Source organism: Mesoplodon bidens (assembly GCF_964165515.1).
Source record: "Mesoplodon bidens genome assembly, chromosome: 7".
Taxonomy (NCBI): Eukaryota; Metazoa; Chordata; class Mammalia; order Artiodactyla; family Ziphiidae; genus Mesoplodon; species Mesoplodon bidens.
In genome coordinates, this window is record NC_138164.1 from 69,316,687 (window position 1) to 69,330,046 (window position 13,360).

The 13,360-nt window shown below is 40.6% G+C and overlaps 1 protein-coding gene across 1 annotated transcript in view; it reads left to right on the top strand.

Annotated features, from left to right (window-relative positions):
• ANKRD42 (ankyrin repeat domain 42) overlaps positions 1–13,360 on the top strand; it is a 63,812-nt gene that overhangs the window by 34,452 nt on the left and 16,000 nt on the right. The window contains 2 exon segments of the mRNA XM_081239503.1: positions 3,927–4,102; positions 10,647–10,773. Of these exon segments, the coding sequence (XP_081095629.1) occupies positions 3,927–4,102; positions 10,647–10,773 (303 nt within the window).

Here is a 13,360-nt window from a genome sequence, read left to right on the forward strand (position 1 = left end):
TGTACAACAAAGAATTGTCCCACCCAAATGCTGGTACCCTTTGAGAAATGCTGTGTGATAAAAAGGAGTAATCAAAAGGAGTCACACGGATTTTGAAACAAATTTTAATATTTATATTTGAATTAAATGTAACACCTATTATTGAACACCTCCAGCTCATTCAGATCAGGCCCTCATGGAATATTTAGTTCATCCATTTGTTCATTTGATTGTTTTTTCATTCAACTTCGTGTATACTTACCATGCTCCAAGTGCTATGGTTAGCATTAAGTTTACCAAGATGAAAAAAGTAGTCCTTGCCCTCAAGAAACTTACAGTCTCATGGAGAAACAAATGTGCAAACATAACTTTTATTGATTATAATCAGTATGTCGTATTACATGTCATGTATAAGGTGCAATAAGAGCACAGAAGAAAAAGTGCCCAAGTATTTCTATTCTAAAGTTGTGGGGGAGAAATGTTAATACAGATGATGGTAAGAGTTATGAAGGCAACTGCGGGGGACAGAATTTATATAGAAGTCTGGGAAAACTTTTTTTTGGAGAAAGCAACATTTATGCTGACACTTGAAGGAGGAAGAGTTGTAAGATAACACCTTGTGTGTCTGAGGAATGCATGTGGTTCAGAGCTGCTTGAATCTAAAGTAGGAGTGTGGGCTAAAAGTTGCACATGAGGCTTGACGAGATGCAAGGGCCTAATTATTCATTAAATTGCCATGCAATTTTTGTTTGTGAGTTCGTGTTCCTTAAAATTTTGTCTGTGGGATCTCTTTGAAGCCATGGAATATGGTTTTGTTTTACCACATAGTAGCATCATTATCAACTCAGGCCCACTATTTTTTATTTTTTAAAATAGCTTTATCAAGGTATAATTGGCATATAGTAAAGTACACGTATTTGTACAGCGCAAACTAATGAATTCTGATATATGTATATACCTGTGAAATCATCACCACAATCAAGATAGTGAACATACCCATCACCCCCTAATATCTCCTTGTGCACCTTTGTAATCTCTCCCTCCTACTGCTTTCCACTGCCCCATCCCCAAGCAGACACTAATTTGCTTTCTGTCACTATAGATTAGTTTGCATTTGCTAGAATTTTATATAAATGGAATCATACTATATGTACTCTTATATATCTGGCTTTTTTCACTCAGCAAAATTATTTTGAAAGTCATTCATGTGTATTAGTGGTTCATCTCTTATTGCTGAGTAGTATTCCATTGACTGTGGAATTTCATAGTATTCCATAGTTTGCTTATCCTGTTTTTTTTTTGTGTGTGTGGTATGCGGGCCTCTCACTGTTGCGGCCTCTCCCGTTGCGGAGCACAGGCTCCGGACACGCAGGCTCAGCGTCCATGGCTCACGGGCCCAGCTGCTCCACGGCATGTGGGATCCTCCCGGACTGGGGCACGAACCCGTGTCCCCTGCGTCGGCAGGCAGACTCTCAACCACTGCACCACCAGGGAAGCCCTCCCCTAACCTGTTGAAGGCTATCTTGTTTGTATCTACTTTTTGGTGATTATGAATAAAGCTGCTATAAACATTCGCGTACAGATTTTTGTGTGAACATAAGTTTTCAGTTCACTTGAGTAATACATAGGAGTAGGATTGCTGAGTCAGATGCTAAGAGGGTGTGTTTATCTTTATAAGAAACTGCCACAGTGCCTTCCAAAGTGACTGCACCAATTTGCATTCCATCAGCAGTGGATGAGTGTTTCTGTTGCTTCTTATCTTGCCAGCATTTGATATTGTCAGATTTTTTGATTTTCGTAATTCCAGTAGGTGTGTAGTGGTGTCTCGTTGTGTTTTTTGTTTTTTCCTAATGGAAAATGATTTGGGGCATCTTTTCATATACATATTTGCCATTTATATGTTTTCCTTTGGTGAAGTGACTGTTCAGATCTTTTATCCGCTTTTAAAACTTGGGTGGTTTTCTTATTGTTGAGTTTTAAGAGCTCTTTCTATATTCTGGATACTAGTTCTTTCTCAGATTTTTGTTTTGTGAAGATTTTCTCCCAGTTGTGGTTTGTTTTTTCATTCTCTTAACAATGAAGAGCAAAATTTTTTTATCAGTTTGCTCTTTTATGGGTTATGCTTTTGATATCATATCTAAGAAATCTTTGATTTACACCAAGTCACGAAGATTTTCTTTTATGTTTTCTTTTAGACATTGTTATAGATACAGTTTTAGGTTTTACATTAAGGTCTATGATCCATTTTGAGTTAATTTTTGTATGTGGTATGAGGTATGTATCCAAGTTCTTTTTTTTGCATATGGATATCTAATTGTTCTAGCACCATTTGTTGAAAAAGCTGTCCTTTTTCTTCTATTGCCTTTGTGTCTTTGTCCAAGTCAGGTGTCCATGTATGCATGGGCTTATTTCTGTAGTCTGTATTTTATCCATTGATCTATTTGTCTGTCTTTATATCAGTATCACATGGGTGATTTAGTACTGTATCTGAATATATTCATAATTTCTGGCACACATTTCTTTGTCATTCATGCACCAAAGTGCTAGTGTGAGTGTAGTGTTATAGAAGTAACCTTGAATCTGGCATAAAGCAAGTACTCATTAATGATAGCTGTGAAGTGACAATCTAGTAATAGAGATAATGAATTCTATTAACTGTACAACTTCCTATGTTTATTACTATATTGTTAATGATTTGCAGTAGCTGGTGAAAGGTAAAGATATATGTGTGCATGTGCACATGGTTATGGAAGTGTGTGAACAAAATAGAATTTGAGGTTTTTATGTTTAGCGAGTAATTCTCCATGTCCTAAGAGAAAGCATTGAACTTCTTTTTAAAATTAATTAATTTATTTATTTTTGGTTAGGTTGGTTTTTTGTTGCTGCGCGCGGGCTTTCTCTAGTTGTGGTATGCGGGCTTCTCATTGTGGTGGCTTCTCTTGCTGCAGAGCACGGCCCCTATGCACACGGGCTTCAGCGGTTGTGGCACACGGTCTCAGTAGTTGTGGCTCGCGGGCTCTAGAGTGCAGGCTCAGTAGCTGTGGCGCACAGGCTTAGTTGCTCCGCGGCATGTGGGATCTTCCCAGACCAGGGCTCAAACCCGTGTCCCCTGCATTGGCAGGCGGACTCCTAACCCCTGCACCACCAGGGAATTCCCAGCATTGACATTTTAATTAGCAAAACTGTGGGAAAAATACGCAGATTACATACAATCACAACAACAACTTGAAAACCAAGGGTATATTTTTAGAAGCTTCATAGAGATGTGGGAAAGATCAAAGAAAATAAGAAATGTGGATATAAAAGTCATTATTTTTCCATTAAATATCAAAGCCATGCTGAGTGCTTTGAGGGTTGAGGAAGGATGAAGATTAAGGGGGCTAGAGCTATAGTTTTCCCTAAAACTGGAACCAGAACTAATTCTATGATCTAAATTAGGCCATCAGGAAAAGGTAGTAAATACAGGTAAATCAAGTAGGGTGGTTCCGGGCTTTCTACTCAGTTGAGCAGCTCCGATTGGGGGCACACCAAATATTCTTTTGATATTGGGTCACTTCTTTCAGTTGGATTTTTGCCACTAAAAAATGGAATCTGGGAATTCCCAGGCAGTCCAGTAGTTAGGACTCCTCGCTTTCACTGCCGAGGGCCCGGGTTCAATCCCTGGTCGGGCAACTAAGATCCCACAAGCCCTGTGGCGTGGCCAAAAAAAAAATTCTGGAATCAGTCTTTAATATGACTGCTTGTCCTTAGTTTCCACTAATGGTTTGAATTCTCCACATTGCTGGATATGCATCAAATTGTCACTGACCTTCAGATACAGTTTTCGTTCTTCACTGGTGCATGAGTTGGTGGGATAATATAGAGTGTAATTCCCTAAATTAAATGCAAACTGCTATTTCAATTTGAAAAAGATTGTGGATCTTGGAATTACTAATTCTTTTCTACAGGTTTGCCCATTTAGCAGCAGTAAAGCTATTGGAAGGACTACAGAAATATGATATAGATGATGAGAGTGAAATTGATGAAAATGATATTAAGTTTTTCATAAGACATGGTGTTGAGGGAAGCACTGATGCCAAGGATGATATAGGTCTCAGTGAGTCGGATAAAACAGATGCCAGAGGTAAGTGTGCCCTCTTCCATGATTTTTCCTTTAAAAAATACCACAGATTTGGGAATTATTTTAAAGACAACTACCATCTACAAAGTAAAATACTTTGATATTTTTTGGGGAACCAGAACTAGTACAAATTTTTTTACTAGGGGTTGTTGAACATATAAAGAATGTGAGACATGATCTTTGTCCCTCAGGAAAGGGGTATTTTCCTGCCATATAACCCTGATTTCACTTCTCATGATATTTGTCAGAGAGCCATGGTTCATATGAATGGATGAGAAGAACTGTTTCAATGGCACTCTTTCATAGAAGAAAGCTGAGAAGGATCTTTTGAACGGAGGCTAACCAAAGCAAAGGCAGCTGTAGTAAAGTGAGCAGAGCTTGGGCACTGGATTCAGACATCAGAGCTTCACCTCTTTCTAGCTATGTTACTCTCTGAACCTCGGTTTTCTCATCTGTAAAAATGAGAATATTAATGTAATGTCATCCCACAGACTGCACTAGAGAATGGGAAGTGCCTAGAGGCTTAGTAAATGTCAATTCCCTTCCTCGTGATCTCTGGAAAGTATTTTCAGTTATTCTGGCAGGAAAAACTAGTTGTACCAAAACTATATTGTCTGAGAAAAACTTCTAATTCATGTCTAAATTAAAAAAAAAAATTTTAAGAGCTCCCAGAACATCGTCAGGCAGAACCTCACTCTCCAGGTGATGGTAGAAGCCTCTTTCCTGGTGAATGCAACCTAAAAGATGCTGATATTAGGGGCTCCCAACAAGCAGCCCACCTGGATCACCCCACAGTGAGGCTCAGAGTCAGTGTTCCCATCAGAATTTCCTGACAGCTTTATTTTAAATAGCTTCACTGAGATATAATTCATATACCATTCAATTTACCCATTTAAGGTGTACAATTTAATGGTTTTTAGTATATTCATATTTGTGCAACCATTATTACAATAAAATTTCTAACATTTCCATCACCCCCCAAAAGAAACCTCATACCCATTAGTAGTCAATCCCCCTAACCTCTACCTTCTTCTCCCTTCCCCTCAAACCACACCCCCAATTAGGCAACTGCTAATCTACTGTCTGTCTCTATAGGTTTGCCTATTTGGGGCATTTCATATGAATGGGATGATACCATATATGGTCTTTTATGACTGGCTTCTTTCACTTAGCACAATGTCTTCAAGGTTTATGCACATTGTAACGTGGATCATTACTTCATACTTTACTCCTTTTTATTGCCAAATAATATTTTTGTATGGATATACCACATTTTATTTCATTTTTAATTTTTTTTTTTTTTTTTTTTTTTTTTTTTGTGGTACGCGGGCCTCTCACTGTTGTGGCCTCTCCCATTGCGGAGCACAGGCTCTGGACGCGCAGGCTCAGCGGCCATGGCTCACGGACCCAGCCGCTCCACGGCATGTGGGATCTTCCCGGACCGGGGCATGAACCCGTGTCCCCTGCATCGGCAGGCGGACTCTCAACCACTGCGCCACCAGGGAAGCCCCATTTTTAATTTTTATTTATTTTTTCCTAAATTTATTTGGCTGCACTGGGTCTTAGTTGTGACACGCAGGATCTTTGTTGTGGCATGCGAGCTCTTAGTTGCAGCATGTGGGATCTAGTTCCCTGACCAGAGATCACATCCGGTCCCCCTGCATTGGGAATGTGGAGTCTTAGTTACTGGACCAGCAGGGAAGTCCCTATACCACATTTTATGTATCTATTCGTCAGTTGTTGGACATTTGAGTTGTTTCCACATTTTGGCTATTAAGAATAATGCTGCTGGGACTTCCCTGGTGGTCCAGTGGGTAAGACCACCAAGCTCCCAGTGCCGGGGGCCAGGTTTCGATCCCTGGTTGGGGAACTAGGTCCTGCATGCCGCAACTAAGAAGTCCGCATGTTGCAACTAAAGATCCCGCATGCCGCAACGAAGATCCCATGTGCCACAACTAAGACCTGGCACAGCCTAAATAAATAAATAAATATTAAAAAAAAAAGAATAACGCTGCTATGAACATTTGTATGCATGCATTTTTGAAAATGGAAATGTATTTTCATTTCTCTTGGATATACACCTAGCAGTTGGAATTGCTGCATCATCTGGTAAAAATATGTCTAACATTTTCAGGAACTTTCAAACTGTTATGCGAAGTAGCTGCACCATTTTATATTCCCACCAACAATGCCTGAGGGTTCTAGTTTCTCCCCATCCTTGCCAATACTCGTTATTGTTTGTCTTGTTGATAACTAAAACTGTTTTAGTGAGTGTGTAGTGGTATTGCAGTGTAGATTTGATTGGTGTTTCCCTAATGAATAATGATGTTGAGTATCTTTTCATGTGCCCATTGATCATTTGTATATCTTTTGGAGAAATGTCTATTCACATCCTTTGCCTATTTTTCAACTGAGTTGTTTATCTTTTTACTATTGAGTTGTAAGAGTACTTGCAGATGTAAGTCCCTTATATCTGCAAGTATAAGTATTTGCAGATACTTTCTCCTGTTCTGTGGGTTGTCTTTTAACTTTTTTTTTTTAACATCTTTATTGGAGTATAATTGCTTTACAATGGTGTGTTAGTTTCTGCTTTATAACAAAGTGAATCAGTTATACATATACATATGTTCCCATATCTCTTCCCTCTTGCGCCTCCCTCCCACCCTCCCTATCCCACCCCTCTAGGTGGTCACAAACCACTGAGCTGATCTCCCTGTGCTATGCGGCTGCTTCCCACTAGCTATCTGTTTTACGTTTGGTAGTGTATATATGTCCATGCCACTCTCTTTGTCACAGCTTACCCTTCCCCCTCCCCATATCCTCAAGTCCATTCCCTAGTAGGTCTGTGTCTTTATTCCCGTCTTACCCCTAGGTTCTTCATGACTTTTTTTTTTTCCTTAGATTCCATATATATGTGTTAGCATACGGTATTTGTTTTTCTCTTTCTGACTTACTGCACTCTGTATGACAGACTCTAGGTCCATCCACCTCACTACAAATATCTCAATTTCGTTTCTTTTTTGTTTGTTTGTTTGTTTTTTGGTACGCAGGCCTCTCACTGTTGTGGCCTCTCCCGTTGCGGAACACAGGCTCTGGATGCGCAGGCTCAGCGGCCATGGCTCACGGGCCTATCCGCTCCGCGGCATGTGGGATCTTCCCAGACCAGGGCACAAACCCATGTCCCCTGCATCAGCAGGCGGACTCTCAACCACTGTGCCACCAGGGAAGCCCCATCAATTTTGTTTCTTTTTATGGCTGAGTAATATTCCATTGTATATATATGCCACATCTTCTTTATCCATTCATCTGATGATGGACACTTAGGTTGCTTCCATGTCCTGGCTATTGTAAATAGAGCTGCAGTGAACATTGTGGTACATGACTCTTTATGAATTATGGTTTTCTCAGGGTATATGCCCAGTAGTGGGATTGCTGGGTCATATGGTAGTTCTATTTTTAGATTTTTAAGGAACCTCCATACTGTTCTCCATAGTGGCTGTATCAATTTACATTCCCACCAACAGTGTAAGAGGGTTCCCTTTTCTCCACACCCTCTCCAGCATTTGTTGTTTGTAGATTTTTTGATGATGGCCATTCTGACTGGTGTGAGATGATATCTCATTGTAGTTTTGATTTGTATTTCTCTAACGATTAATGATGTTGAGCATTCTTTCATGTGTTTGTTGGCAGTCTGTATATCTTCTTTGGAGAAATGTCTATTTAGGTCTTCTGCCCATTTTTGGATTGGGTTGTTTGTTTTTCTGTTACTGAGCTTCATGAGCTGCTTGTAAATGTTGGAGATTAATCCTTTGTCAGTTGCTTCATTTGCAAATATTTTCTCCCATTCTGAGGGTTGTCTTTTGGTCTTGTTTATGGTTTCCTTTGCTGTGCAAAAGCTTTTAAGTTTCATTAGGTCCCATTTGTTTATTTTTGTTTTTATTTCCATTTCTCTAGGAGGTGGGTCAAAAAGGATCTTCCTGTGATTTATGTCATAGAGTGTTCTGCCTATGTTTTCCTCTAAGAGTTTGATAGTGTCTGGCCTTACATTTAGCTCTTTAATCCATTTTGAGTTTATTTTTGTGTATGGTGTTAGGGAGTGTTCTAATTTCATACTTTTACATGTACCTGTCCAGTTTTCCCAACACCACTTATTGAAGAGGCTGTCTTTACTCCTAACTTTCTTAATGATGTCCTTGCCAGTGTAAGTTTTTAATTTTGATGCAATCCATTTTTTCTATTTTAAGATTTTGTTTGTGCTTACATTTCTTTTTTGTTGATTGTACTGAGAATTAGCAAGGACTTATTAGAACTGCAGAAGATGAACAGTTGATTTGTAGAATTTCAGGGTCTTCTGAAATTAGTTGAGTAGGAGATTTTTGTGAAGTGATCATTGTCAGTGAATCACAAAAATTTTAAAAGATGTTTCAGGAAAGACCAAGAACGAGGCAAGAACAGTTTCCTTCTGTGGTGTGTTTGACACAAATGCACTCTTACACCCTTGCCATATAGTGAGGCTCTGGCCGGTGCCCAGCTGGGTTGCTTGCAGCTAGTGAGGGTACTATATATGAAGTCATGTACTATTTTCTTGTCCCTATTTAATTTTATTCCAGGGTAAAATCCAAAGGACTGGCCAGTCTCTTCTTGGAATACTAGGTTTTGCCAGAGTGCCTACAGGGGACTGATTGGATTTCTTGTCATCACAGACTTCTTGGAACTGAACCTCAATTCAGAGCATTCTTTAGTGAATTAGGTTTAGGGTCATGGCATCATAGAACCCCATTTGAGGTTTGACTCCTGGCTCAACATTCCTGTCACATGTCATCCAGCATCCAATCACCTTCAGTGACAAGGCCCCCACTATCACCCGTGTGGCCCATTTTTACCTTTTGACAGGGGTAAATGTATAAGGCACTTATCGTAGTGTCCTTCCCATCACAGGCACTTCAGAAATACATGATAGCTCTTAACTGTTTTTTTTTTTTTTTTTTTTTTTTTGCTGTACGCGGGCCTCTCACCGTTGTGGCCTTTTCCGTTGCGGAGCACAGGCTCCGGATGTGCAGGCCCAGCGGCCATGGCTCACGGGCCCAGCCGCTCCGCGGCATGTGGGATCCTCCCGGACCGGGGCACGAACCCGCGTCCCCTGCATCGGCAGGCGGACCCTCAACCACTGCGCCACCAGGGAAGCCCTGTTTTTTTTTTTAACATCTTTATTGGAGTATAATTGCTTTACAGTGGTGTGTTCGTTTCTGCTTTATAACAAAGTGAATCAGTTATATATATACATATGTTCCCATATCTCTTCCCTCTTGCGTCTCCCCTCCCTCCCACCCTATTAGCTGTTTTTGTTGAAAAGTTTCACCTTTGTTAAGATCTTTCTTCCTGGAACGAATCCCAATTAATCCTAGCTCTTACCTCCGATGATCCCATAGAACAGCTCTTTCAAAACATAGCCTTCAAATGTTAAAGAATTAAATAAACCATAACAATTCTTTCCATTTTATGTAACATTAAAAAAAAATCCCTTCTACTTGTTTGCTATTAGTTACGGTGGATCCCAAACCTGTCTGCCCGTCAGAATTGTCTGAGGAGCTTTTACTAACTACTGATACCTGAATTTGTAGGACTGCTATGGGGCTCAAACATACACATTTTTAAAAAGTACCCCAGTTGATTCTGATGTATGTAGTTTGGAACCTGCAGCTCTAACCTATCGAGAGATAAATCAGAGTGGTGAGTGTCAGGGAGAAGAGGCTGTGATTTGCTAACCTGGTTGTAAAGCAGAGTTTCTCAGCTTCTGTGTTATTGACATTTTGGGCCAGATACTTATTTGTTGAGGGGGGCCCACCTGTGCATTTTAAGATATTTAGTAGCATCCTGAGCCTCTACATGCCAGTAGTCTGTTTCCCTCCATCCCCCGAGGTTTAACAAGTAAAAGGTCTCCAGATATTGCCAACTGTTCCTTGGAGGAGAAAATCACCCCAGGTTGAGAACTTGTACCACAAAGGATAGAAAAAATGGTTTTGATAGCTGGAGAATAGCTCAAGGTAGCTCTCAACACACTTCCTTCTCAATATCCTCTTGCCTAGATATTACAAGTGACTAATCATAAAATTTGGGGGCTGGATTAGTTCTGATTTATCATAAATAAATCAAGCATATTTCAGTTTTTCTAATTTTCTGACATAAAAAAATTGTGCATGGTCCTGTAATATACAACTAGTCCTAAAACACTGCTAGCCAGCCTCCCTCCCCTCCCCTCCCCTTCCCTTCCCTGGTATTAATAGTCATAACAATGATATATCCTCCAACAGCAGGAACAGAATCCTCCATTTAGATATTTCACTGCTTGTTCACCCTGATGCTCTGCTACTGATATGTATCCTTCTATGTAGACACCACCCTCCCTCCATCTCCTTCCCCAAACCACACAGACACTGACCATGCAGACACTGGCTTTAGAGGAAGAGTATGCTCCAGGATCAGCATCCTGTGAGCTCATGAGCTGTTATCTTTCTAAACTAGGTTCCTGTTCAACTCTGTCTTGCAGTGAGAGCTTATAAGAAAATTGTAGAATTGAGACACCTCCTGGAAATTGCTGAGAGCAACTGTAAACACTTGGGAGGCATAACAGAAGAAGATCTAAAGCAGAAGAAAGAACAGCTTGAGTCTGAAAAGTAATGTCCTCAAAACTTTGATGGTTTGTTTTTACTTACCTTTCTAAATGCCATGTGAGGGTTTGTTGATCAACAACTTATTTTTTCATCCCCACCAAAGGGTGTGAGTTTCCAGCCTGTTTTCCTCCTAAGCCCCCAGATGGAGAAGGTGTTAAGATTTTTTTAAAATTGTGGTAAGGGACTTTCCTGGTGGCACAGTGGTTAAGAATCCACCTGCTAGTGCAGGGGACACGGGTTTGAGCCCTGGGACGGGAAGATCCCACATGCCGCGGAGCAACTAAGCCCGTGCGCCACAACTGCTGAAGCCCGCGTGCCTAGAGCCTGTGCTCTGCAACAAGAGAAGCCACCGCAGTGAGAAGCCTGTGCACTGCAACAAAGAGTAGCCCCCGGTCACCGCAACTAGAGAAAGCCTGCGCGCAGCAACAAAGACCCAACACACAGGTCTTAGTTGTGGTGCAAAAAAATTGTGCACCAATTAAAAAAAAATTTTTTTTTAACTTTTTTAAAAATTAAAAATAATTGTGGTAAAATATACATAGCATAGAATATATCTTAACCACTTTTAAGGCAGAATTCAGTAGTGTTAAGTACATTCCACATTTTTGCACAACCATCCTCCAGAACTTTTTGTCTCGCAAAACTAAAACACTAAGAAGAGTTCCTGTTTTCTGTTTTCGTTTTTTTTTTTTTTTTTTTTGCGGTACGCGAGCCTCTCACTGCTGTGGCCTCTCCCGTTGCAGAGCACAGGCTCCGGATGCGCAGGCTCAGCGGCCATGGCCCTTGGGCCCAGCTGCTCCACGGCGTTTGGGATCCTCCCGGACCGGGGCACGAAACCGTGTCCCCTGCATCGGCAGGCGGACTCCCAACCACTGCGCCACCAGGGAAGCCCCTTCGTTTTTTTGAGACCACAGCTACTTTGAGCTTTTCAACCAACACAGTCTCTAGCCATCCCTATCGAATTGGACTGCTTGCTCACAAGTCACCAACCTAGTCCTATGTTCACGGACAGTGGCACCCCTCAGAACACTTGCATATTCCCTCACCTTTCACTTCCTGCACTTGAAATTGTCTCTCGGTACATATGGTACCTCTCTAGTTAATTAATGGCTGCTGGGATAGAGGATGCCAAGTGCTTATTTCCTCCCACTGCCTCTTTGCTTGTCTCTCTGCTTTCCACAGTGGACAGGGAACACAGGGAGACAGGAGGGGAGACTTCTAGTTTAATCAAAACATGGGTCTGTAAAGAACAGTACACATGGATTCTCCACTTCCCCTGCCCTTTCCTTTGGTTGGGTCTCTTTCCCTCATACTCTTAGAACCTCCTGTTTCTCTTGCATTCACCCTCTTCTGAATTTAATCTCAGTAAGAGGTCTGGTAAGTGTATTCAGAGTAACATCTAAATCTTTGATAAGATGGGTACTTGGGAGTTTGAACAGAAAACAAAATCTTAAGCCAAAATACTCTGTCTCTTAATGGGATTTTTAGGCACTAGGAAGTTGTGGTAGACCAAAAAGAAATTTTCTTTTTTTTAATCAGGGGCCTTCTTGGTATTTCATAAATCACATCACATAAGTAGCTGTCCACTGCCTGCCTCTCTCTCTCTCTCTCTCTCTCTCTCTCTCTCTCTCTCTATATATATATATATATATATATATATATATATATATATATATGTAGGTATGTATATTTTGGCTGCATCGCACAGCATGCGGGATCTTAGTTCCTTGACCAGGGATTGAACCCGTGCCCCCTGCAATGGAAGCGTGGAGTCCTAACCACTGGACCGCCAGGGAATTCCTGACTGCCTCTGTATTGATTAAAGTGTTTGAGATGTAGAATATTTTTAGTATTGGCCTCTGCCTAAGAACCTAGCCGAAAGTTCTTAGCTCCCTTGTAGTCTAGAAAAGTACTTCACTTCACGGTAGAGCAATTATTTCCTAGATAATGAGCTTTAAATTTTGTTCCCTTCTCTTCCAAGGCATATTACTGTATTACTGCTAGGGATGCTTGTAGTACTTCTGAGCACTACTGTATGGTAGGCACTATATAAGCCTCTTGTATATATTGTTTCATGCAGTCTTCACAGCTCCATTAGCTATTATCTCAGTACGTGGATTAGGAAACCAAGACTGAATTTACAAGTTAAGTAGCTCTGCATGAAGTCACAAAGGGAGGACTAAGGGTGGGGGGTGGAGACAGGATTTGTGTCTGAGTCTGTATGACTCCAAACCTATTATCCAAGGTCATTACAATTTTAATAATAGTCTTTAATGGAACTTTTAATTCTAATGTTCACATTTCAGTGTGAAATGGTTATTATATTGATGTAAGTCATTTGAGCAGAATTTTTTTTTAATAAAGATTGCTTTAGCCTTTGTGCCAGATTGTAGTTTCTTATTAGCTGAGACTGCAGTGTTTCCTCTGAGTAAGCTTTACTTCTTCTCTAGTATGTGTTTCTCACTTTGTGTTGAGTACATCTGAAGACATTTATTCTTGGGGTACAAACTCCTGATCTTATATCTAATTGTAAAGGAAACCTGGATAAGTATTAGTTTGAGGGATGTCCTTTTGCCTTTTTTGTTGTTGA